This window comes from Oncorhynchus tshawytscha, linkage group LG28 (assembly GCF_018296145.1).
Source record: "Oncorhynchus tshawytscha isolate Ot180627B linkage group LG28, Otsh_v2.0, whole genome shotgun sequence".
NCBI lineage: Eukaryota > Metazoa > Chordata > Actinopteri > Salmoniformes > Salmonidae > Oncorhynchus > Oncorhynchus tshawytscha.
In genome coordinates this window covers 31,705,938-31,728,714 of record NC_056456.1, presented here as the reverse complement: position 1 = coordinate 31,728,714, position 22,777 = coordinate 31,705,938, and the positions used below count along the sequence as shown (strand labels likewise).

At 41.4% G+C, this 22,777-nt stretch overlaps 1 protein-coding gene across 2 annotated transcripts; it reads left to right on the top strand.

Moving 5' to 3' along the window:
• Positions 1-1,997: 1,997 nt before the first annotated feature.
• On the top strand, positions 1,998-20,543 carry LOC112244615 (angiopoietin-related protein 4). 2 transcript variants are annotated; one of them, XM_042308276.1, is made up of 7 exons: positions 1,998-2,618; positions 3,632-3,742; positions 3,853-3,943; positions 6,788-6,901; positions 7,049-7,144; positions 7,627-7,905; positions 19,627-20,543. In XM_042308276.1, the coding sequence occupies exons 1-7, from the start codon at positions 2,097-2,099 to the stop codon at positions 19,809-19,811; spliced, it is 1,398 nt and encodes a 465-aa protein (XP_042164210.1). In that variant the 5' UTR covers positions 1,998-2,096; the 3' UTR covers positions 19,812-20,543. The 2 variants fall into 2 exon arrangements, with proteins under 2 accessions (XP_042164210.1, XP_024268112.1); XM_024412344.2 differs by lacking the exon at positions 19,627-20,543 and adding an exon at positions 8,077-9,482.
• Positions 20,544-22,777: the final 2,234 nt, after the last annotated feature.

The following is a 22,777-nucleotide window of genomic DNA, read 5'->3' as shown; positions in this document are numbered from 1 at the left end:
TTTACAGTAGCTATTACAGTGAAAGAATACCATTCTATTGTTTGAGGAAAGTGCACAATTCTTTTCACATTTCCACAAACTTCAAAGTGTTTCCCTTCAAATGGTATCAAGAATATGCATATCCTTGCTTCAGGGCCTGAGCTACAGACAGTTAGATTTGGGTATGTCATTTTAGGCAAAAATTGAATAAAAGCCAATCCTTATTCTTTAATTCTTAACTTCGTAACTAACTCATCAATATGCTTTTTGAAACATAGCTTTTCGTCAATCCTGATGCCAAAATATTTATAAGCGGGGGCACGATCAATGTGGGCACCATCCAATGTACATACATGTAACCGATGTGAAATGTCTAGCTAGTTAGCGGTGGTGCGCGCTAATAGCGTTTCAATCGGTGACGTCACTCGCTTTGAGACCTTGAAGTAGTGGTTCCCCTTGCCCTGCAAGGGCCGCGGCTTTTGTGGAGCGATGGGTAACGATGCTTCGTGGGTGACTGTTGTTGATGTGTGCAGAGGGTCCCTGGTTCGAGCGAGGGGACGGACTAAAGTTATGTTACATTGATGCTGTTGACCCGGATCACTGGTTGCTGCGGAAAAGGAGGAGGTCAAAAGAGGGGTGAGTGTAACCGATGTGAAATAGCTAGCTAGTTAGCGGTGGTGCGCGCTAATAGCGTTTCAATCGGTGACGTCACTCGCTTTGAGACCTTGAAGTAGTGGTTCCCCTTGCCCTGCAAGGGCCGCGGCTTTTGTGGAGCGATGGGTAACGATGCTTCGTGGGTGACTGTTGTTGATGTGTGCAGAGGGTCCCTGGTTCGAGCGAGGGGACGGACTAAAGTTATGTTACATTGATGCTGTTGACCCGGATCACTGGTTGCTGCGGAAAAGGAGGAGGTCAAAAGAGGGGTGAGTGTAACCGATGTGAAATAGCTAGCTAGTTAGCGGTGGTGCGCGCTAATAGCGTTTCAATCGGTGACGTCACTCGCTTTGAGACCTTGAAGTAGTGGTTCCCCTTGCCCTGCAAGGGCCGCGGCTTTTGTGGAGCGATGGGTAATGATGCTTCGTGGGTGACTGTTGTTGATGTGTGCAGAGGGTCCCTGGTTCGGGCGAGGGGACGGACTAAAGTTATACTGTTACATACACATAAATAATCCGATTTTTAAGCGTTTCAGAAAATAACATACACTTAGCTTTACCTGTAATAACTACCTAACCTCTTTATAGAAAGTAATGGTAACTTGTCATTTTTATATTATGTTCAAGTCACACAATAACATTGTCATAACATTATCACACCATAACATTATCACAGCATTATCCCACTGTACCATTATCCTACCATTATCGCAACGTTATCCCACCATAGCGTTGTCGTAACATTATCGCACCGTGCCGTTATCGCAACATAATTGCACCGTAACGTTATCATAGCATTGTCACGCCATAGCATTATCACACCATAACAATAACATTATCAACAGCAAAGTAACCGGTGTAAAGTATCAATCAGCATAGGCTTTCCTCTTGTTTGAAGCGATATCAACCATTTCTTTGTTACGTCATCAAGTTTATTACGCAAAGTGAGTTCATCTATCCTTTACCATACAGCTGTGTGATTGTCAATGTAAGTGCACTGACATGTCTGAACCCCTTTTCTGGGTACTGAATGATAGAGACAGTATAGTGATAGTAGAAACATTATGAGTAGTTGGATGCGTTTGCACATAAAGCTGTCTTTTATTATACAGCTGTGCATGTCAATGTGCAATAATTTGACTGAAATCTCTTTGTTTACTGTATTTTACAGGTAGTGATGAAATTGGCTTCATTGTTACATCCCTTGCTCCCCTCTCACACCATCGCTTGACATAAAGAGTTAACTGAGCGGGGGAGAAACCTGAGAGCAGCTCTCCCCCCTCTGCTCGGCCAGCCAATCAGATCAGCCAGCTAGCTGGAGTTGAAGGGCTCTGAAAGTATAAAACCAAAGTGCTCTGCACAGAGAGGTAGGATCTTGAGCTCAAGCAACAAACTGGAAAGAGAAGGGGTGCTTCTGCAAACCACCTGACAAAAAAACTACCAAGCAAAGGAAATCAGGCAACAATGAAGACAACACTAGCAACCCTGACTCATTGCCTGGTTATTCTGATGGCCACCGGCAACCCCTTCGAAAGGAGAGGAGGCTCGGCCACCAGCGGGAAGGAGAAGAAGATGCAGTATGCAGCGTGGGACGACGTGAATGTGATCGCTCATGGCCTGCTCCAGCTAGGCCAAGGCCTCAAGGAGCATGTGGACAAAACCAAGGGCCAGATGAGGGACATCACTGCCAAGCTGAAGGTCTTCAACGGCACTGCAGCGGACCTGGGCAAGGAGAGCCAGAGGCTGCAGGAGGAGGGCGAGGTGTTGAAGGCCAAGGCCCGGGGGCTGGAGGACAGGGAGGTCCAGGTGCTCAACGAGACGGCCGAGCTGAGGGAGAAGACAGCGGAAATGCAGCAGGAGAGGAAGCGGGTGGATGAGAGGATGAACAAGCTGGAAGAGAAGATGGATGACATGCTGCAGGGAGAGGGGCTGCCCGACATGAACATGGGCAACACAGGCAACTACAGCGATGCACGCATCATTCAGGTAAGGAGGGAATCCATGACTCTATTTGGTCATTCATTGTGTTCGGAAAATAAGCTATGATACAATTGTGCATTTGGTGAAAAGGGAATCAAATGACTTGAGATAAAAATGGATTACTAACAAGACAGACTGTAAGCTAACTGCTGCATGTCTCCCCCTTTGAGTTTACTTCTCTGTAGTTTCCATTCATTTCTGATCACTTCAATTCAGATTGCTTCAGTTGAATGAAGGCATTACCATACAATGCTTTTTGCAGTGAGCAGCCTGGCATATTAATTTACTATTAATTTACTGCGATAACATAACAAAACACCACAGAAAATAGATGAATTGATTAACATTAAGTAATGCATAATACAGTAGTCTACTAGTATTATACTTTCTCCTACATTAGTCATGCATAATAGTTTGGCAAATGGCCTATTTACTGATGTTCAGAGGAACAACTGGAGGGGGACAATAGATGCACTTTGATGGACAATAACAATTGGTCTGGGATTATTTACATTGACTCAAAGGGACTTATAGATATTCAGCCTGAAGCAATGTCTGAAGGCATGCCAGTGGGTGTGTTTATTGTGCTGGAGTGCGTGGACTACGTGCTAAACGTTGGCCAGACAAAGGAACTGCACGCATTCGTTTCAGAATGTGTGAATGATATTTAAACCATGATATTTGGAACATAGCCCAGTAGAGGAAAATGTCACTCTTGATTTAAAGATCACGTGGAGCTGCTATAAGACCTGACATTGACTTTTTTTGTGGGATGGAAACCCCCGCGTTATTATGTGACCAGACTACCTGGTTGGAAATTACAAAAACTGTTGAATGTGCTCGGATCGGCTATATGAAATGCGCCCCCATTCAAAGTACAAGCACATAGTTATAGTCTAAAAACACAGATCACAATATCGGCTTTGTGGTGGGCTATTCCTATGTTACAAGAAACCTAGGCTACTTAAAATTATGTCACAGGAGAAAGACTAACAGGGTACCTGTCTGTTTTCTTTCAGTGGATGCTGGAAGCTCAGAATAAACGTATTGATGACCTGGTCAACAGAATCCAACTCCAGCAAGATAAACTTGAAAAGCAGAACGTGCGCATCAGGACGCTGCAACACCAGGTATGAAACATTCGGTGAATATCACTGACCCATGTATAATTATTTAAACAATTCATGAGGCTATTATGTATTATGAATTATTTAAAACGTCGTTTTCCTTGCTCACTCAGATTCAGCTGAAAAAAGAGAGACCAGCATTCAGGCGTAAACCAGAAGAGACCGTTCAAAATGGCAGCATTGAGCAGCGCGACTCACCCATCGGTAAGTAAAGCCAAGCTTCATGTCAAATCCGTTGTTTAAATTGACGCCCAGACAAATATTGACCTCCCATGCCATCTGCTTTGAGGCAATACGAGGCTTAAAACATTAAGTTTAACTGGAGTTCCCTCTAAATGACGTGAAGGTTAGACAGTAATTAGCAGATAATTGCCTGCGCGTATCTATCTGCCCCAAGCCCGCGAAAAATGACGCACAGGTGATTGGCCATGCCAATTAATGCACCTACCAATGACTGAAAAAGTACATTGCTTGTCTGAAGGAACGTTTTCATTGGGTTCACAGTAAATATAATATATTCACAGTATAAAGAAAAAGATCACAGTAGGAAGTGTCAATGGAGTTAGCTTACACACTTAATACAGTAGTACAGTAATTGTAAAAGTGATCATGATGTCCTCAACCTACACCCAAACCAGACAGCTGTTAACATCTGAACTGTACTTCTGTGACCAGCTCATAATGTGGGCTTTCATCAGTGCTATATGGAGCTTGATCATGGCCAAGTAGGGAAAAGTTCAGACACTAGTTCCAGGATTTCTGGCAATGTAACAATGATTAACTCATGGCAAGTTCCTGTTTAGTGCTCTAGCTGGGGTCTGGTCTCACTAAAAAGTCAGCATTGAGGGATATGAATGAATCAATAGGCCTATACAGGATATGTGAGTCATGATTTAACTCTGAATGTGACCTATGCGAACAATGTCACTTTATGGATGTTGGTCAGATATGTGATTCACCTACTCAGAGTTGATTGAAAAAGAAAGTAACATTATCATACATACCATTTCAGTATATTGCCTGTTAAAACAAGTAAATTATCACTCTCTCAGTCAAAGCAACGTGACTTGTGGTTCTATCTAAATAGTGGGTTTTACACTATTTCCCACTGTCTGATAGCCACTGAGGAAAGTAGGTGAAAGGTGAACCCACAGGCCCAGAATTGTGAGATGCAGTCACCCAGCAGAACACAATGAGTCGTCTCACAGCAAATTCTGAAGTCAGCAGGATTTCAGGAATTCTATGAAAGAAACAAGTCATCTGGCTGGACTCCAATTGGGGGATAGTTCAGCTGTCTCGGACAGTGTTAACTCAGGGTCACATCCCCATCACAGATGGATAACTCACAAATCTGATGGAGTTTGGGACGGAGGAGGGGGACTTTTTGCAAATTTAGAACCTAAAAGGGTTCTTTGGCTATCCCCATAGGAGAACCCTCTGAAGAACACTTTTTGGTTCTAGGGAGAACCCTTTTGGTTCCAGGTAGAACCCTTTTGAATTCCATGTAGAACCCTTCACACAAAGGGTTCTACATAGAACCCAAAAGAGTTCTACCTGGAACATTAAAGGTTTCTTTATAGGGATAGCCCGAAGAACCGTTTTGGAACCCTTTTTATTAAGAGTGTATGTTCCTCAGATTAGGTCATTTGGCCCAGAGCCAGAAAAGTCATGAAAGAAGGCAAGGAAAAGGAGGCGGTTTAATTTAGTCTGGTGAACTTTGTACATACATCCTTTGTTGTTTTGAAGGCACTGACTGCATACCTCCTTGCTCCCTCTTTCCAGCCCTCCCATTTTTCCCTCTCACCATAAAACAGTGATACATCCCTCAAGAATGTGCAACCTTTCCCCCAGATCTATCAGAGTAGTCAAAAGTCCCTCTTTCCCCTCCTCCATCCCTCCTTCCCCTCTCCCCATCCCCGTAGACCCCTGCTTCTCCGGCCGTAGATGAATGAGAAGTGTGTCAAAGTTGAGAGGAAACCCTGACCCCAAGGCAAACCGCGACCACAACCACGTACCCGTTAACCAATAGAGTTCATGCTTTGGCCTAAAAGGGTTATTCCAGAAGAGTGATGCATTGGGGTCCCGTGGTCTGCTCTTATGTTTGTTCAATAGCAACCAAGTCAAATCAATATCAATCAAACCAAAACCAATATCGATTGATTGGCTCCAATTCAATTAAAATATTTATTTAGACAATTGGTGCTGATAAAGAGCATCATAGCCGATGAACGTATGCAGTATCTATAAAGTCGGCATTATATAAACTTGAACTCTTTTCTGGAAAACATTAAGGGTGTGCACCAACTCATGCCTCATCAGGCACATGACAGCCACTGGGCCCCCCATACCTTTTGTTGATGCTGCCTGGCTGTCTCTATCTCATTCTACCTCATGTTCACAGCAACCAATCGCTACTAAGCTCTCTTTTGTTCCGGGCAGGTCAGACTAGGGCACAGCACATTAACTCTTGAGCTTTGTTAGGTTTACAATTACTAATAAACCCACTTCACGATAAGGCCTCTTTATGGGCCATTCAGCATTCACAGACCTGGAGAGCTACAATGAAGAAGCCAATGATAGGGATCCCAGATAGGGAAACCAGATGTATCCTGATTCCTGAACATCTAACCTAGTTATTAAGTGAAAGGTAAACATCCCTACAAAATAATATTTTAAAAACAGTAATATTTGACTTAAGTGACTACTTCTGCTTGGACCCACCAAACCCCCACTTCCATACACACAGGTGTGAATTCCCTCAGTAGAAAACAAGTGGAGTTGTCAGAGGCAGAGAAGACTTTTGCCCCATAGCTCACAAACAAGTTCTATGTTGGCTGCTGTTCAAGGCGCTCAAGATAAGAAACTAGAGTTTTTGTTTTCTAGCTGAATGAGTCATTTATAAATAGAATATTTGTGCCAGCGAAGGGGAAAGGCCAAGGCACTGTTAGAACACAGACCTTGACGATGTGTACTGATACTGTCTTGAGATACGAAGTGTGGGAGAACAGTTGGTGAACCGTGTTGTGTTTTTGTCTTTGTTTTTTTCAGAGATGGCCTCAGACTGCCATGAGCTGTTCCTGAGAGGCGAGCCGGCCAGTGGAGTGTACACCATTCAGCCATTAAACTCCCAATCCTTTGAAGTCTTCTGCGAAATGACAACTGGTAAGTGGAGTTAGCCAGGATTTTGGCTCACCGTATAAGGTTACCCTATAGCTTAGTTTATGAACATATTGTATCCGTACATGTATGACAGTTGGCAGTAGTAAAAAAAAGACTAATCCCACTGCTCTTTTTCTTTCCTCTCTACAGAAGGTGGCTGGACCGTGATCCAGAGGCGCCAGGATGGCTCAGTTGACTTTGACCAGCTATGGCAGGCCTACCAGAGCGGCTTTGGCAGTCTGAATGGTAAATATATCCTCTGTTGTCTTTTATTATCTCCCTCAATACTTTCCTCTGGAGCTAGCTAGCGAGGTCACACCGAGGGTCGGACAGTACCACCCACATCCACAGCATAGAACAGTACAACACAGAGCTCTTGACCCGAAACCTCCCGGTTCAGTTTGATTAACAAGCAGTGATACTAACACTGATACAGGATTGTAGATATCAAGATCGAGGGATCAAATGGATTTTGATATGGTAGGTTTGGCATAAACAACCCTCTAATCTCCAGCTTTAATGTCCCTGGTGGCTTTAGGTGCCAGAAGTGACCAAATCGCATGGTCTATTCCTGTTAAATTAGATTAAGTGATTACCAGCCCTGTTACGATCAGATCCTTTAAATTAACGAAGACACTGAGATATCTGGACACATGTATGGAGACTTTGCACATGCTACCACAGCCACGGATCAGGTTTTAACTCCTTTGATCTCTCTCTCTCTCTAGGTGAGTTCTGGCTTGGTCTTGACAAGATGAGCGCCGTGGTCAAAGACACAGACTACATCCTCAAGGTTAAGTTCTCAGACTGGAGGGACGATTCTGAGAGCATCCAGTACCCCATCCGTCTCGGCGGGGAGGAGAGCCACTACGCCCTCCACATCCAAGAGACCTCCAACGGCAATCTGGAGAGCGCCCTGGCTACCGAGGCCTCCGGCCTGCCCTTCTCCACCCGCGACCAAGACAATGACCAGAAGAGCGACACCAACTGCGCCAAACACCTCTCTGGTACGTCTCTTCTTTTTCAAAGTTCAAAGTTACTATTTTGCTGAATTCTATCTAAGATTGATTTAGTCTACGATTTAAGATGTATTTAGTCTAAGGTTTATCTCTCTATGACTCAAATTGGGAATGTAGCAGCAATGCCAATCTAACCAGATGTTTGTTCTCTTTCTCCAGGTGGCTGGTGGTTCAGCAACTGTGGACGTTCCAACCTGAACGGCCGGTACTTCATGAGCCCTCCTCCCAAGCAGAGGCATCAGAGGAAGCAGGGGGTCTTCTGGAAGACCTGGCGTGGCCACTACTATCCCCTGAAGACCACCGTCATGATGATCGCCCCCGCTGTGATCGAGAACAAGTCATAGAGGAAAGACGCTTAGCATTCTGACACATTTTCTCCTCTTGAACTGAAACACTGTTAGAGGTGGTTAGCTGATGACTTGGGTTGCTACCCAGTCAGTCCTGGCTTCACCCAGTGAGACTTCCAACAAAGACAAGGCCATTATAAAAAACTAAATAACTCATACTTGAATGTGCTCCATGTTTCCAATTCTCTGTTTTTCAAAAGTCTTAAAGTCTCTCAGCTAGATTCACAACCGAACAATGCATAAATGTATCTTTAAGATGTTAAAAAGTACATGTGCATGTGAATCTAGCAGTGGAAAGTTAGCAAGGGTGTTTCACCACAGCTGTGGTATGAGTTCACTCTTAATCACTGTTTAAAGCAACCTTGGGCCTCTCAGACTGCATCACTGAATGGAGCAGAATGAGGCGAGTTCCAACATGTGTTTTGTGTTGCAAGAAACCAAGCATTATCCACGTTAAGACCTATCTGACAGTGGTTTCTGAATGCAAGAGCTCTCCCAGAGTTTTAACAGTGATTTCTAGCTAGAGCAAAGTTTTGTCAGCATGAACACTGTAGTTGTACAAGTGGGGCAGCTCTAGAGAGTTTCTTAATCCGATTGTATGGACCAAATGGTGACTGAAACAATTTGTTGTTTTTCCACATGAAAGTAATGCCATTAGATTTCCAAAGGCATTATATAAAGAAATAATCACTGTAATCTAGAATTACAGAATTACAGGATGTAATGAGACAGAACGTGTGTAAAGTATTTTTCAACAATGGTGGTTTCATTGTCTAAATTTAAAGTTATTCTATGGAGCAAACACCATTCCAGCTTCTGTACAATGTAAACCTACTTCTCCTGCAGTTTTATTTTGAATCAAAGTAAGCTCACGATCCACTGTTGTGTTCTCGTGGAGATTTTTTATCTTTCAGTCACATTGACTGTTCTTAAAATGACCAGAGTCATCTATTTCTGTCTAGTGTATGATGAATGAATGTCGACTGTCTCTTCAGAACCTTGACTGTAACTTGTAAAATTCTCTAGTGTTCTTGTCGATGACTTGAGGTTTTTTGTGCCTTCTTTATTTATAAATTGTAAAGAATCTTTATATATTTCTGCTATCACCTGTTTATAATTTATATGGTCTAGTTCAAGTTTTCCAGTTGTGTAAAATTGCTGTTGTTTTTTTAAGAGAAAATAAACTGATCTTTGGCATGAACCAGCCAATGAAATTGATCTTTGGCATGAACCAGCCAATGAAATTGATCTTTGGCATGAAACAGCCAATTCTCTGTCTGATCTCTGATCAAACACACTGATGCAGCTGGAAACACAATCCAGAAGTGAGCCAATGACCAGAATTGAGTATCAAAAAAAGACCACATGAAGAAATCACGTGGTTGTCGGACACGTGAAATATATAAATATATATATTTTTTTATGTGTGAAGATTCACATGTAGTGTTTTTCCCTTGTGAAAAAATACATTCCCATGTGACATTTTTTTCCACATGTTTATCTATCACCACTTCCAGCTACAATTTAGTCTCCCATCCCGGGACCGACTTTGCAATATGTTACTTTTGAGTTTGTGTTTTGCTTTTAATATAATTATTTTTGTTTGCTATAAGAATTTTGTTCTTGACTGCAGAAGTTTTGCTTGATATTAATGCAACAAAAGCAGCTCACACACTAAAGGATTGCACCATATAATAACACTATTACTCTATTCAAGGGGCAATAAGCAGTTGCTACATCAATTTTTGGACTCATAAATTAATGATTTGTACCCATTGATTCTTGAAGAATATAACTTATAAAACAAATGCCTCATGAGCTAGTATCCCATCAGAACCCAGAATATAAGCTTGTTTTATTCCAACGTTAGTAAACAAAGTAAATGTAAACAAACACTATTATGCCTCAAAACATGGTTACAACTATAGTTGTGATATAATGGATGGTCAGTTGTTACATCCATAGCTCTGTCTATTAATCTGAGGTTACATTTCTCATTCATAGGACTATGGATGCTAAGACTGACCATCCATGATATAGAAATTATACTGTTAATCATGTTTTTAGGCTATACAGTGGTTGTTTAAATGTACTTTGTTTACAAACATTGGAGTTAAACAAGCTTATATTTTGGCTTCTGATGGAATACAACAGTTGAACTAAGCACATGAGGCATTTATACGTTTTATTCTGCAAGAATTAATGGGTCCATATCATTCATTTATGTTCAAAAATGGATGTAGCAACTAAAGATTGCCTCCTCATCCCCTGTCATACTTCAGGCTGTGTCGTTCTGGATAAATTGCAGGGGTATGATGGCACAAGAAGGGAGCCCAGCCAAGTCCAGACGGGAGACGACAAGTGGATTAGGACCTGCTCCGCTTCCTGTGTGGGGTAGGGTCACATTGGATGGATGTTGTAGACGATGACCCTGCAGGAGCAAGTCACTGCTTTGATGTTTGCAGAGAACGTTTGCAGAGAAGGGTGTTGTCCAGGGTCACGCCAAGGTTATTTTCACTCTGGGAGGGGGACACCGTGTAGTTGTCAACCGTGATGGAGAGGTCTTGGAGCGGGAGGAAGAGCAGCTCCGTCTTGACGAGGTTGAGCTTGAGGTGGTGGGCCGACATCCAAGCTGAGATATCTGCCAGGCACGCAGAGACGTGTGACACCAACTGGATGTCAGAAGGGAGGAAGGAGAAAAGGAGCTGAGTGTCATCTGTATAGCAGTGATAGGAGAGACCATGTGAGGATATGACGACGCAGAGTGACTTTGTGTATAGAGAGAAGAGGAGAGGGCCTAGAACCGAGCCCTAGGGGACACCAGTAGGGAGAGCACGTGGTGCAGACACAGATCCTCTCCTCGTCACCTGGTAGGAGCGGTCTGCCAGGCAGGATCCAATCCAAGAGTGTGCAGAGCCTGAGACACCCAGCCCCTGAGAGGGTGCAGAGAAGGAGGAGAGTTATTTAGTATACACTACATGGCCAAAAGTCAAACATCTCATTCCAAAATCATGGGCATTAATATGGATTTGGTCCTCCCTTTGCTGCTATAACAGCCTCCACTCTTCCACTCTTCTGGGAAGGCTTTCCACTAGAAGTTGGAACATTGCCGTGGGGACTTACTTCCATTCAGCCACAAGAGCACTAGTGAGGTCAGGCATTGATGTTGGGCGATTAGGATTGGCTCACAGTCGGCGTTCCAACTCATCCCAAAGGTGTTCGATGGGGTTGAGGTCAGGGCTCTGTGCAGGCCAGTCAAGTTCTTCCACACCGATCTCTACAAACCATTTATGCATGGACCTCGCTTTGTGCACAGGGGCATTGTAATGCTGAATCAGGTAAGGGCCTTCCACAAACTGTTGCCACAAAGTTGGAAGCACAGAATCATCTAGAATGTAATTGTATGCTGTAGTGTTAAGATGTACCTTTACTGGAACTAAGGGGCCTAGCCTGAACCATGAAAAACAGCCCCAGACCATTATTCCTCCTCCACCAAACTTTACAGTTGACACTATGCATTAGGGGCAGATAGTGTTATCCTGGCATCTGCCAAACCCAGATTAATCCGTCGGACTGCCAGATGATGAAGTGTGATTCATCACACCAGAGAACTCGTTTCCACTTCTCCAGAGTACAATGGTGGCAAGCTTTACACCACTCCAACCGACGCTTGGCATTGCGCATGTTGATTTTACACTTGTGTGCGGCTGCTCGGCCATTGAAACCCATTTCATGAAGCTCACAACGAACACTTCTTGTGCTGACGTTGCTTCCAGAGGTGGTTTGGAATTCGGTAGTGAGTGTTGCAATCAAAGACGGACATAATTTGTATTCGCTTCAGCAATCGGCGGTCCCGTTCTGTGACCTTGTGTGGCCTACCACTTTGCAGCTAAGCCGTTGCTGCTCTTAGACACTTCACAACAGCACTTATAGTTGACCGTGGCAGCTCTAGCAGGGCAGACATTTGATGAACTGGCTTATTGAAAAGTTGGGATCCTATGATGGTGCCACATTGAAAGTCACTGAGCTCTTCAGTTCGGGCCATTCTGCTGCCAATGCTTGTCTATTGAGATTGCATGGCTGTGTGCTTGATTTTATACACCTGTCTGTAACGGGTGTGGCAGAAATAGCCAAATCCACAAACTTGAAGGGATGTCCACATACTTACCATGTGTACATTGTGTACATACCATGCAGTGTACTCTTCAAAGAGGTTGGGGGAAATTTGTTCCACCATTTAGGTGCAAGGACAAAGAAGAGCTTTGACTGGGCTGAGCGGGAGCTGCCCTCCCGCAGGGTTGGGAGGGCCAAGAGACCAGAGGTAGTGGAACGGTTGGGATGTCTTGAAGTCTGTCTGGTTAGGGTCAAGAAGATCGTTCTGAGAGCGATAGGGAGAAAGTTGGTCAGAAACAGCACACTCAAGTGTTGTGGTCACCCTAATTCCACATTTGGAAACATTTCTACTGCAACATGTTAACATTTTTTCACGTGAGGAGAATAACATTATTTCAACCCCACATTTTAATCTGCAATTCTACATGTGAAATTGATATTTTCACACGTGGAGTTTTGTTATAATGGAAATTACAAATGAGATTTTCACATGTGGAATTACAAGTTCATGTGAAAAAAAATTATGTAAAAACATCTAATTTGCAGTTTCACGTGAAAATCTCACTTTCACATGGGGAATTGCATATCCGATGTTCACATGTGAACATTTTTAACATGTGAAACCTCAAATGTTACATGTGAAACTGCAATTCACGTGAGGTGAAAACGTATTATTCTTTAATAAATGTGAAAATATGGTTTCATGTGTGAAATTGAAGCTCCACATGTGTAAACAGCTATTTTACCTGTGTTTTTTTTAATGAGCCTGCTGTTCCTATAGTACTCTCTGAGCATTCCTTGTGCATGCAGTGGCCATGCATTCCTACGTCACTGACTGGCTGCTTTGCACGTGTGGGAGGTATGTCAAACAGGAGGGGAGGAGGAGGGGAGAGAAAACGTGAAGGCAGGAGTGGAGGGGGTAGTGGAATTTGAGGAGAGGCACATGTAATCAGTAGACCAGGCAGCAGAGGGGGAAGTCTGCTTGGGAACTGGGAGAAAGGTCATGTTTACTACTAAGCAAGGAGCTCTCTTTTGTTCCGGGCAGGTCAGACTAGGGCACAAGATTAACTCTTTATCTTTCTTAGGTTTACAACTACTGATAAACCCATTTCACAATAAGGCCCCTTTATTTGCAAACATTCAGCATTCACAGACCTGGAGAGCTGGGTGATTCTGCAACTTCGGGCACTTTGTCCCAGCAAGCTTTCAGAAATTAAAATGTATTGGAACACCATTTTACCAGTATTATAATCGTCTTTGATTTGTCTAGAAATAATATCTGATAATGGATGCGATCGTACTATTCAGGAATATATATATTTTGGTCATTTTCCTCAGACAGCCATAGACAAATGTAATTTCCATCACATCATTAAACATCAATTGTTGTTGAAAATGAAATTATCATACAATTATTTTATAACACATTTCTTATACATTTGTACATTAACTTGCATTGAATATTATTTTAAGTGCTTTTTAAGATTTTCCTAAAAATTAATCATTCAACACAACGCCTGAATGTATAAACTTGCCTTTGTGACAGCTGAATTTTTTATTTATCATTAAAAAAATATATATTTCCACCCAACCTTTTTGTGAGATTATGATAACAACCATATGATTTCCCTATGTAAAACAAATCAATCAATGTAAATTATACATAATATACTAATTTACCTAAAAATATGGATGTGGTGGAAATGACAAGGTGTGGTGGAAATGACATCTATGTCAAATGAAAACAATATTTTATTGCAAACATTTTGAACAACAACCATTGTAGAACATTTAATTAATTTAAGAAAAAGTAAGATTCCAAAATTGGCCAGAGCTCAAGGAAGTAGGCCAGTGTTTTTGAGGGATGAGCCCAGATTACAGAGGGGTCATCCGTATAGAAGAACTCAGTGAGCAAAGTGAAACGGTATCATTTGTGGTATGTCCAACACAGGTGTGGAGGGTCACCTGCATGTGAGAATCACTAAAGTGAACTGCCTGGATTTCACTGGTGTATTTACACAGGTAGTTTTCTCAGTGGCACAACTTTGGTTTTAGAAGTGGGGGGGAAATAAATATTATAATTTGTTTTATCCAGTCGGATAAACACTCTAAACAGCCTACCCGACCGCTCTGAGGTGTCTGCATTGTGCTAAAGCACACCGTTGCCTCATTTTGTATCACATTCAAATTATAAAACTGGAGGGGACTAAAATGCAATTTCAGAATGTGAGGGGGACATGTCCCCCCGTCTCCAGTGAAAGTTGCGCCCCTGAGTTCTATGCAAAGTCAATATGCACGATGATCTCCTCTTTCTGCAGATTCCCTTTTAATTCTCTCAGTTTGGAGTATTGGTGTCGAATGTTGTACATGTGTTTCCCCAACTTCTCTTTCAATCCTTTGGAGAAGTCCTCCAATAGAATATGCAGTGTGCCACACACCTTTTCTTATACTGTCAAATGTACAGTGAACTTCTCCATGTTTCCCTCTTTGTTTTTCTTCTCTCTCTCTTCAGCTTAGTTTTTCCACTCAAACCACAATGTCTGCTCACCAGTATCAAAGTCAGATGTTTATGCTCTTTGGCTTGGCAAAGGGAGAACTCTGTCTACATGCACTCTTTCTTCAGGTTCTCACAGCACAAAGACTCAATAAGGTTGTCATTGTTGCTGCAGCTGACCACTTTGTGATACTGTAGTTTGTCCACCAGGTACTGGAGGTTGGTGTGGGTTTTGCAGAGGCATGTGTCCCTATCCTGGACTGTTGGCTTGGCAACCCCAAAATATGTCTTTAAAAGAATTCATAGTAGGACATTTTAATCTCTGAATATTCCCTCTTAAAATCCTGATACAGGTTCTGAATATTCCCTCTTAAAATCCTGATACAGGTTCTGAATATTCCCTCTTAAAATCCTGATACAGGTTCTGAATATTCCCTCTTAAAATCCTGATACAGGTTCTGAATATTCCCTCTTAAAATCCTGATGCAGGTTCTGAATATTCCCTCTTAAAATCCTGATACAGGTTCTGAATATTCCCTCTTAAAATCCTGATACAGGTTCTGAAATTCCCTCTTAAAATCCTGATACAGGTTCTGAATATTCCCTCTTAAACTCCTGATACAGGTTCTGAATATTCCCTCTTAAAATCCTGATACAGGTTCTGAATATTCCCTCTTAAAATCCTGATACAGGTTCTGAATATTCCCTCTTAAAATCCTGATACAGGTTCTGAATATTCCCTCTTAAAATCCTGATACAGGTTCTGAATATTCCCTCTTAAAATCCTGATACAGGTTCTGAATATTCCCTCTTAAAATCCTGATACAGGTTCTGAATATTCCCTCTTAAAATCCTGATGCAGGTTCTGAATATTCCCTCTTAAAATCCTGATACAGGTTCTGAATATTCCCTCTTAAAATCCTGATACAGGTTCTGAATATTCCCTCTTAAAATCCTGATACAGGTTCTGAATATTCCCTCTTAAACTCCTGATACAGGTTCTGAATATTCCCTCTTAAAATCCTGATACAGGTTCTGAATATTCCCTCTTAAAATCCTGATACAGGTTCTGAATATTCCCTCTTAAAATCCTGATACAGGTTCTGAATATTCCCTCTTAAAATCCTGATACAGGTTCTGAATATTCCCTCTTAAAATCCTGATACAGGTTCTGAATATTCCCTCTTAAAATCCTGATACAGGTTCTGAATATTCCCTCTTAAAATCCTGATACAGGTTCTGAATATTCCCTCTTAAAATCCTGATACAGGTTCTGAATATTCCCTCTTAAAATCCTGATACAGGTTTCTGATACAGGTTCTGAATATTCCCTCTTAAAATCCTGATACAGGTTCTGAATATTCCCTCTTAAACTCCTGATACAGGTTCTGAATATTCCCTCTTAAAATCCTGATACAGGTTCTGAATATTCCCTCTTAAAATCCTGATACAGGTTCTGAATATTCCCTCTTAAAATCCTGATACAGGTTCTGAATATTCCCTCTTAAAATCCTGATACAGGTTCTGAATATTCCCTCTTAAAATCCTGATACAGGTTCTGAATATTCCCTCTTAAACTCCTGATACAGGTTCTGAATATTCCCTCTTAAAATCCTGATACAGGTTCTGAATATTCCCTCTTAAAATCCTGATACAGGTTCTGAATGGTTCCATTCAATAAGCGCTTCTGCTTTTTCTTCTTGTTCCTCATTAGTGTGTCCTTTTCCCCTGTTGTTGCTCTACTGTTGTTGCTCTACTGTTGTTGCTCTACTGTTGTTGCTCTACTGTTGTTGTTGCTCTACTGTTGTTGCTCTACTGTTGTTGCTCTACTGTTGTTGCTCTACTATTGTTGTTGCTCTACTGTTGTTGCTCTACTGTTGTTGCTCTACTGTTGTTGTTGCTCTACTGTTGTTGCTCTACTGTTGTTGCTCTGCTGTTGTTCCTCTACTGTTGTTGCTCTACTGTTGTTGCTCTACTGTTGTTCCTCTACTGTTGTTGCTCTACTGTTGTTGCTCTACTATTGTTGTTGCTCTACTGTTGTTGCTCTACTGTTGTTGCTCTACTGTTGTTGTTGCTCTACTGTTGTTGCTCTACTGTTGTTGCTCTGCTGTTGTTGCTCTGCTGTTGTTGCTCTACTGTTGTTGCTCTACTGTTGTTGTTGCTCTACTGTTGTTGCTCTGCTGTTGCTCTGCTGTTGTTGCTCTACTGTTGTTGCTCTACTGTTGTTGCTCTACTGTTGTCATCACGTTCATAGAATCTAGTGATTTTCTCTTCTGTGTCTGTGCTAATTATGTTACACTGCTTTTTTCCTGTAGTATTGAAGACTAGTTATCCTGTTTTCATTTTCCCTCATTGCTTTTGCTGAAAATCCAAATTCTCTGTTTGCAGCTTTGACCAGGCCGTACTTTCTCAGGATGTTTCCTCTGAGCATTTTTTGAAGCCACTTGTTTGTCCTTGGCACTGCACATTTTTGATACTTTTGTTTTAACTCCGCAATGATGACATTTTGAAACAAGAAAATCCTTCTCAAGTTCTTTGGAGTTCCCTTCATTTTCTGTTTTGTCTTTGTCTTTGGGAAATCTTGTCTCCATTTTCTTCATCAGATGATCATATCTTTTTTTGTATTTCTCAGTTTTCCGTTAAGCTTTATCAAGTTTGACATTTGTCATGCAAAGATCTCTATGTTTTTGAGCGACCTCTTTCCAACCTTTTTCCTTCCAGCAAGTATTAGACTTTTCACTCCTGTTGCAGACCATGAGGAAGGGGTATCAGGGTGTGTATCAGGGGCAGGTAAGTTAGGGGCAGGTATGATGTCCTCATGTTCTGGCTGCAGGTCATCTGGTGACTGAGGTGGTGTCACTTATGACTGAGGTGGTGTCACTGAGATATCACTTCTCTCTTCTCTTTTTTCCCCCAGTATCTCTCTGTCTTTTTGCAGATGTTCCTGGTATCGTATAGGATCATTATTTATTTTGTTTCTATGTCTGTGCTGTTTTATGTGGCATCTTCTAAAAACAAAGAAAAATACTACTTATGCTTTCCAATTGTGCACGCCTTGGAGCAATTTCTAGATTCAAGTCATTTACATGATTAAATAAACATAAATAAAATAAAAAAACTAAGTAAAAAAAATAACATAATGGATTTTTGTAATTTCCACCACATTCTGTCATTTCCATCACAGTTAAGTTTGTGATGGAAATGACTGTGGTGGAAATGACGCTTCTGCTGTTTTTGGTGAAAAATGACAGACTGCTTAGAATGCTTTGGCCAGTATTACAGCTAGCATATGGTTTACACTAAATACATCAAATATATTTTAAAAATCAAAATTCTACCACAAATTAAAGAAATTGTAGCCTGTTTGGAAATTAATAACAATAAAATGTGCCCTCAGTGGTGGAAATGACACCACTACCAAAGGACAGGTATATTTTGTGTAAATAGCAATATAAAGGGCATACTCACAATAAATATTGATATAGATTGTATTTAATTTACTCTTTCTCTAGGAGATAACATTACATAAATGTGTAATTATGTTTTCTCATAGAAAAACATAGTAGAAGCTCATAAGTATGAGTCAGGGACAAGGGCAAAACAGTGAAATTGAGGTATAAAATCTGAAAGGTAGTTAAAATACTTTATAGAGAGGTGTTGAACAAAAATATGGGGTGAATGTAGTGTGAACTTAACATATAAAAAATAAAAAAATTGACCCTGAGGACATCAAAGTTCCCGTAGTTGCAGAATTAACCAGCTACAATGAAGAAGCCAATGATAGGGAACCCAGATAGGGAACCCAGATAGGGAAACCAGATGTATCCTGATTCCTGAACATCTGACCTAGTTATTAAGTGGAAGGTAAACATGTTATGCAATTATGTCCCTACAGAACAATATTATAAAAACAGTCATATTTGACTACTTCTGCTTGGACCCACCAAACCCCCACTTCCATACACACAGGTGTGAATTCCCTCAGTAGAAAACAAGTGGAGTTGTCAGAGGCAGAGAGGACTTTTGCCCCATAGCTCACAAACAAGTTCTATGTTGGCTGCTGGCCAACATAACAGTTTGAAGTTCAAGGCTTTAGAGATATGAAACTGGAGGCTCTTGTTCTAGTTGAATGAGTCATTTATAAATAGGATATTTGTGCCAGCGAAAGGGAAAGGCCAAAGCACTGTTAGAACACAGACCTTGATGACGTGTACTGATACTGACTATCTGAGGTACGGAGTCTGGACAAAAGAGTTTGTGAACCGTGTTGTGTTTTTGTCTTTATTTTGATCTCTCTCTCTCTAGGTGAGTTCTGGCTTGGTCTTGAGAAGATACGCGCTGTGGCCAAAGATGCAGACTACATCCTCAACGTCATGTTCTCCGACTGGAGGGGTGATTCTGAGACCATCCAGTACCCCATCCGTCTGAGCGGGGAGGAGAGCCACTATGCCCTCCACATCCAAGAGACCTCCAACAGCAGCCTGGAGGGCACCCTGGCTACCGAGGCCTCCGGCCTGCACTTCTCCATCCACAGCCAAGACAATGACCAGAACAATGACATCAGCTGCGCCAAACACCTCTCTGGTACGTCTCCTCTTTTTCAAAGTTCAAAGTTACTATTTTGCTGAATTCTATCTAAGATTGATTTAGTCTACGATTTAAGATGTATTTAGTCTAAGGTTTATCTCTCTATGACTCAAATTGGGAATGTAGCAGCAATGCCAATCTAACCAGATGTTTGTTCTCTTTCTCCAGGTGGCTGGTGGTTCAGCAACTGTGGACGTTCCAACCTGAACGGCCGCTACTTCATGAGCCCTCCTCCCAAGCAGAGGCATCAGAGGAAGCAGGGGGTCTTCTGGAAGACCTGGCGTGGCCACTACTATCCCCTGAAGACCACCGTCATGATGATCGCCCCCGCTGTGATCGAGAACAAGTCATAGAGGAAAGACGCTTAGCATTCTGACACATTTTCTCCTCTTGAACTGAAACACTGTTAGAGGTGGTTAGCTGATGACTTGGGTTGCTACCCAGTCAGTCCTGGCTTCACCCAGTGAGACTTCCAACAAAGACAAGGCCATTATAAAAAACGAAATAACTCATACTTTTCAAAAGTCTTAGAGTCTCTCAGTTGGAGACAAAACCAAACAATGTTTAAAAAGTTAAGAAGTACATGAACATGTGAATCTAGCAGTGGAAAGATAGCAAGAATGTTTCACCAAAGCTGTGGCACGAGCTCACTCTTAATCACTGTTTAAAGCAACGCTCAGCCTTGGGACTAATGAATGGAACAGAACGAGGTGAGTTCAAACATGTTTTGTGTCGCAAGAAACCAAGCATTTTCCACAAAAAACAGTAAAATTAACATAGTATTCAACTCAAAAACAGTAAAATTAACATCCCAGTGGACACAAACTGGTTTAATCAACTTTTGTTTCAACTTAGTTCTCAACGTATTGTGACATGGAATCTACGTGGAAAATACATTGGATTTGAAAAAGTCATCAACTGTTGTTTTGAGGGTGAAATTTCAACGACAGTATTATCTTTTCACGGTAACCAAATTTAAACCAAGCCAAACCTTGTATAAAATATGTTGAATTTGTACCTTTAAAACAGATCTTCAGAACTTTAATGTTATATCCATTAATCCAAAATAAAAACTATAGGCTGGACAGCACCTCCTACTGGGTGATTGATCTATAGCTACCCTTTTGTCTCCCATCCAGGGTTTTAACCAAGCCCTGCCTAGCTATGATATTTCTCACTGAATATTACCAATGTGCTATTGTGAGAATGACTGTTAAAATGTCCACTTAAAAATGAAATAGATTCACTGTTGCCATCGAAGTCATTCCAAAGGGTAGGTTTAACCGAGTAGATGAAACGTGACGATACTATATCACTCATATATTTAGGATTTGCAAATTCATCAATGCTGAGTTGAGTTTGTTTGTGAAAGCAACCAAATATCAACATTTGAAGTATATGTATCTTCTGCTTGGATAGTTCCATTTTTGCCACTGACTAAGTCTGGCTTTAATTCCAGTTTGTCTATAAATTAATAATTGATATGTTGGATTCACATCTCCATCTCAACCAAAGATCTAAATTAAAGATTAGGACTATGACTAAATCAAATCAAACTTTATTTAAAGTGCTTTTACAGTTTGATTTGATTTAGTCCTATTCTTTAACTTAGATTTTTGGTTGAGATGGAGACGTGAATCGCACATATCAATTATTAATTTAATTGATAGATTTTTGGGGAAAAAAACTATTTTCACTTTGTCATTATGGGATATTGTTTGTAGATTGATGAGGAAAAAATGTAATTTAATCCTTTTTAAAATAAGGCTGTAACGTAACAAAATGTAGAAAAAGTTGAGGGGTCTGAATACTTTCCAAATGCACCGTGTGTCTGTTTGAAGTGTATGCAAATACATTATACAAGTGGTTATGCCTTTTCAACACACAAATGTTTCATTAAAAGACTAGATGAGAAGTGGTCAGAGCCCACTGCCTGCCATCCGGAACATCTACAGCACCTGGTGTCACAGGAAGTCCAAGAAGATCATCAAGGACCTCAGCTACCTGAGCCACGACCTGTTCACCCTGCTACCATGCAGAAGGCGAGGTCAGTGCAGGTGCATCAAATCTGGGACCAAGAGACTGAAAAACAGTTTCTATCTCAAGGCCAACAGACAGTTAAATAGTCACCACTATCCGGCCTCCACCCACTACTTTAGTCACTGTCACTAGACGGTTACCACCCGTGTACTCTTCCATGAACCTTAGTGGCTGCTGCCCTATGTACGTAGTCATGGAACACTGGTCACTTTAATAATGGAACACTGGTCACTTTAATAATGGAACACTGGTCACTTTAAATTATGTTTACATACTGTTTTACCCACTTCACATGTATATAGTGTATTCTAGTCAAGGCCTATCCAATTTAACTATTGTTGTACATATACTATTCTTCATATATACTACATATTCTATTCATATACTGTCCATATTGTCTATACATCCCATCACTCACACACATATATACACACACTGGGGCCAAGCTTCCTGCCATCCAGGACCTATATACTAGGTGATGTAAGAGGAAGGCCCAACAAATTGTCAAAGAGTCCAGACACCCCAGTCCTGGACTGTTCCCTCTGCTACCACACGGCAAGCGGTACCGGAGCGTCAAGTCTAGGTCCGAAAGGCTCCTTAACAGTTTCTACCCCCAAGCCATAAGACTGCTGAACAATGAATCAAATGGCCACCCAGACTATTTGCATTGACCCCCCCCACCCTTTGTTTTTACACTGCTGCTACTCTCTGTTTATTATCTCTGTATAGTCCCTTTACCTCTACCTTCATGTATAAATTACCTCCACTAACCTGTGCCCCCTCACATTGACTCTGTAACCCCTGTATATAGCCTTGTTATTGTTATGTAATTTTATTGTGTTATTTTTGATTTTATTTAGAAAATATTTTCTTAAATCTATTTCTTGAACTGCATTGTTGGTTAAGGGCTTGTAAGTAAACATTTCACTGTAAGGTCTACTACACCTGTTGTATTCGGCGCATGTAACAAATACAATTTGGTTTGACACTCCGGACTACGACATTGCTTGTCCTAATATTTCTATATTTCTTAATTCTCTTCTTTTACTTTTTAGATTTGTGTGTATTGTTGTATATTGTTAGATATTACTGCACTGTTGGAGCTGGGAACACAAGCATTTCACTACACCCACAATAACATCTACTAAATACGTGTATGCGACCAATACAATTTGATTTGATGAAAGACTATCATTCATGTTGTTGATGTTAGTTCTGTGTGTGCAGTTCAGGGCAAGGCCTTCTGCGTTGTTTCAAACCAGCTGCAGCTTTGCTAGGT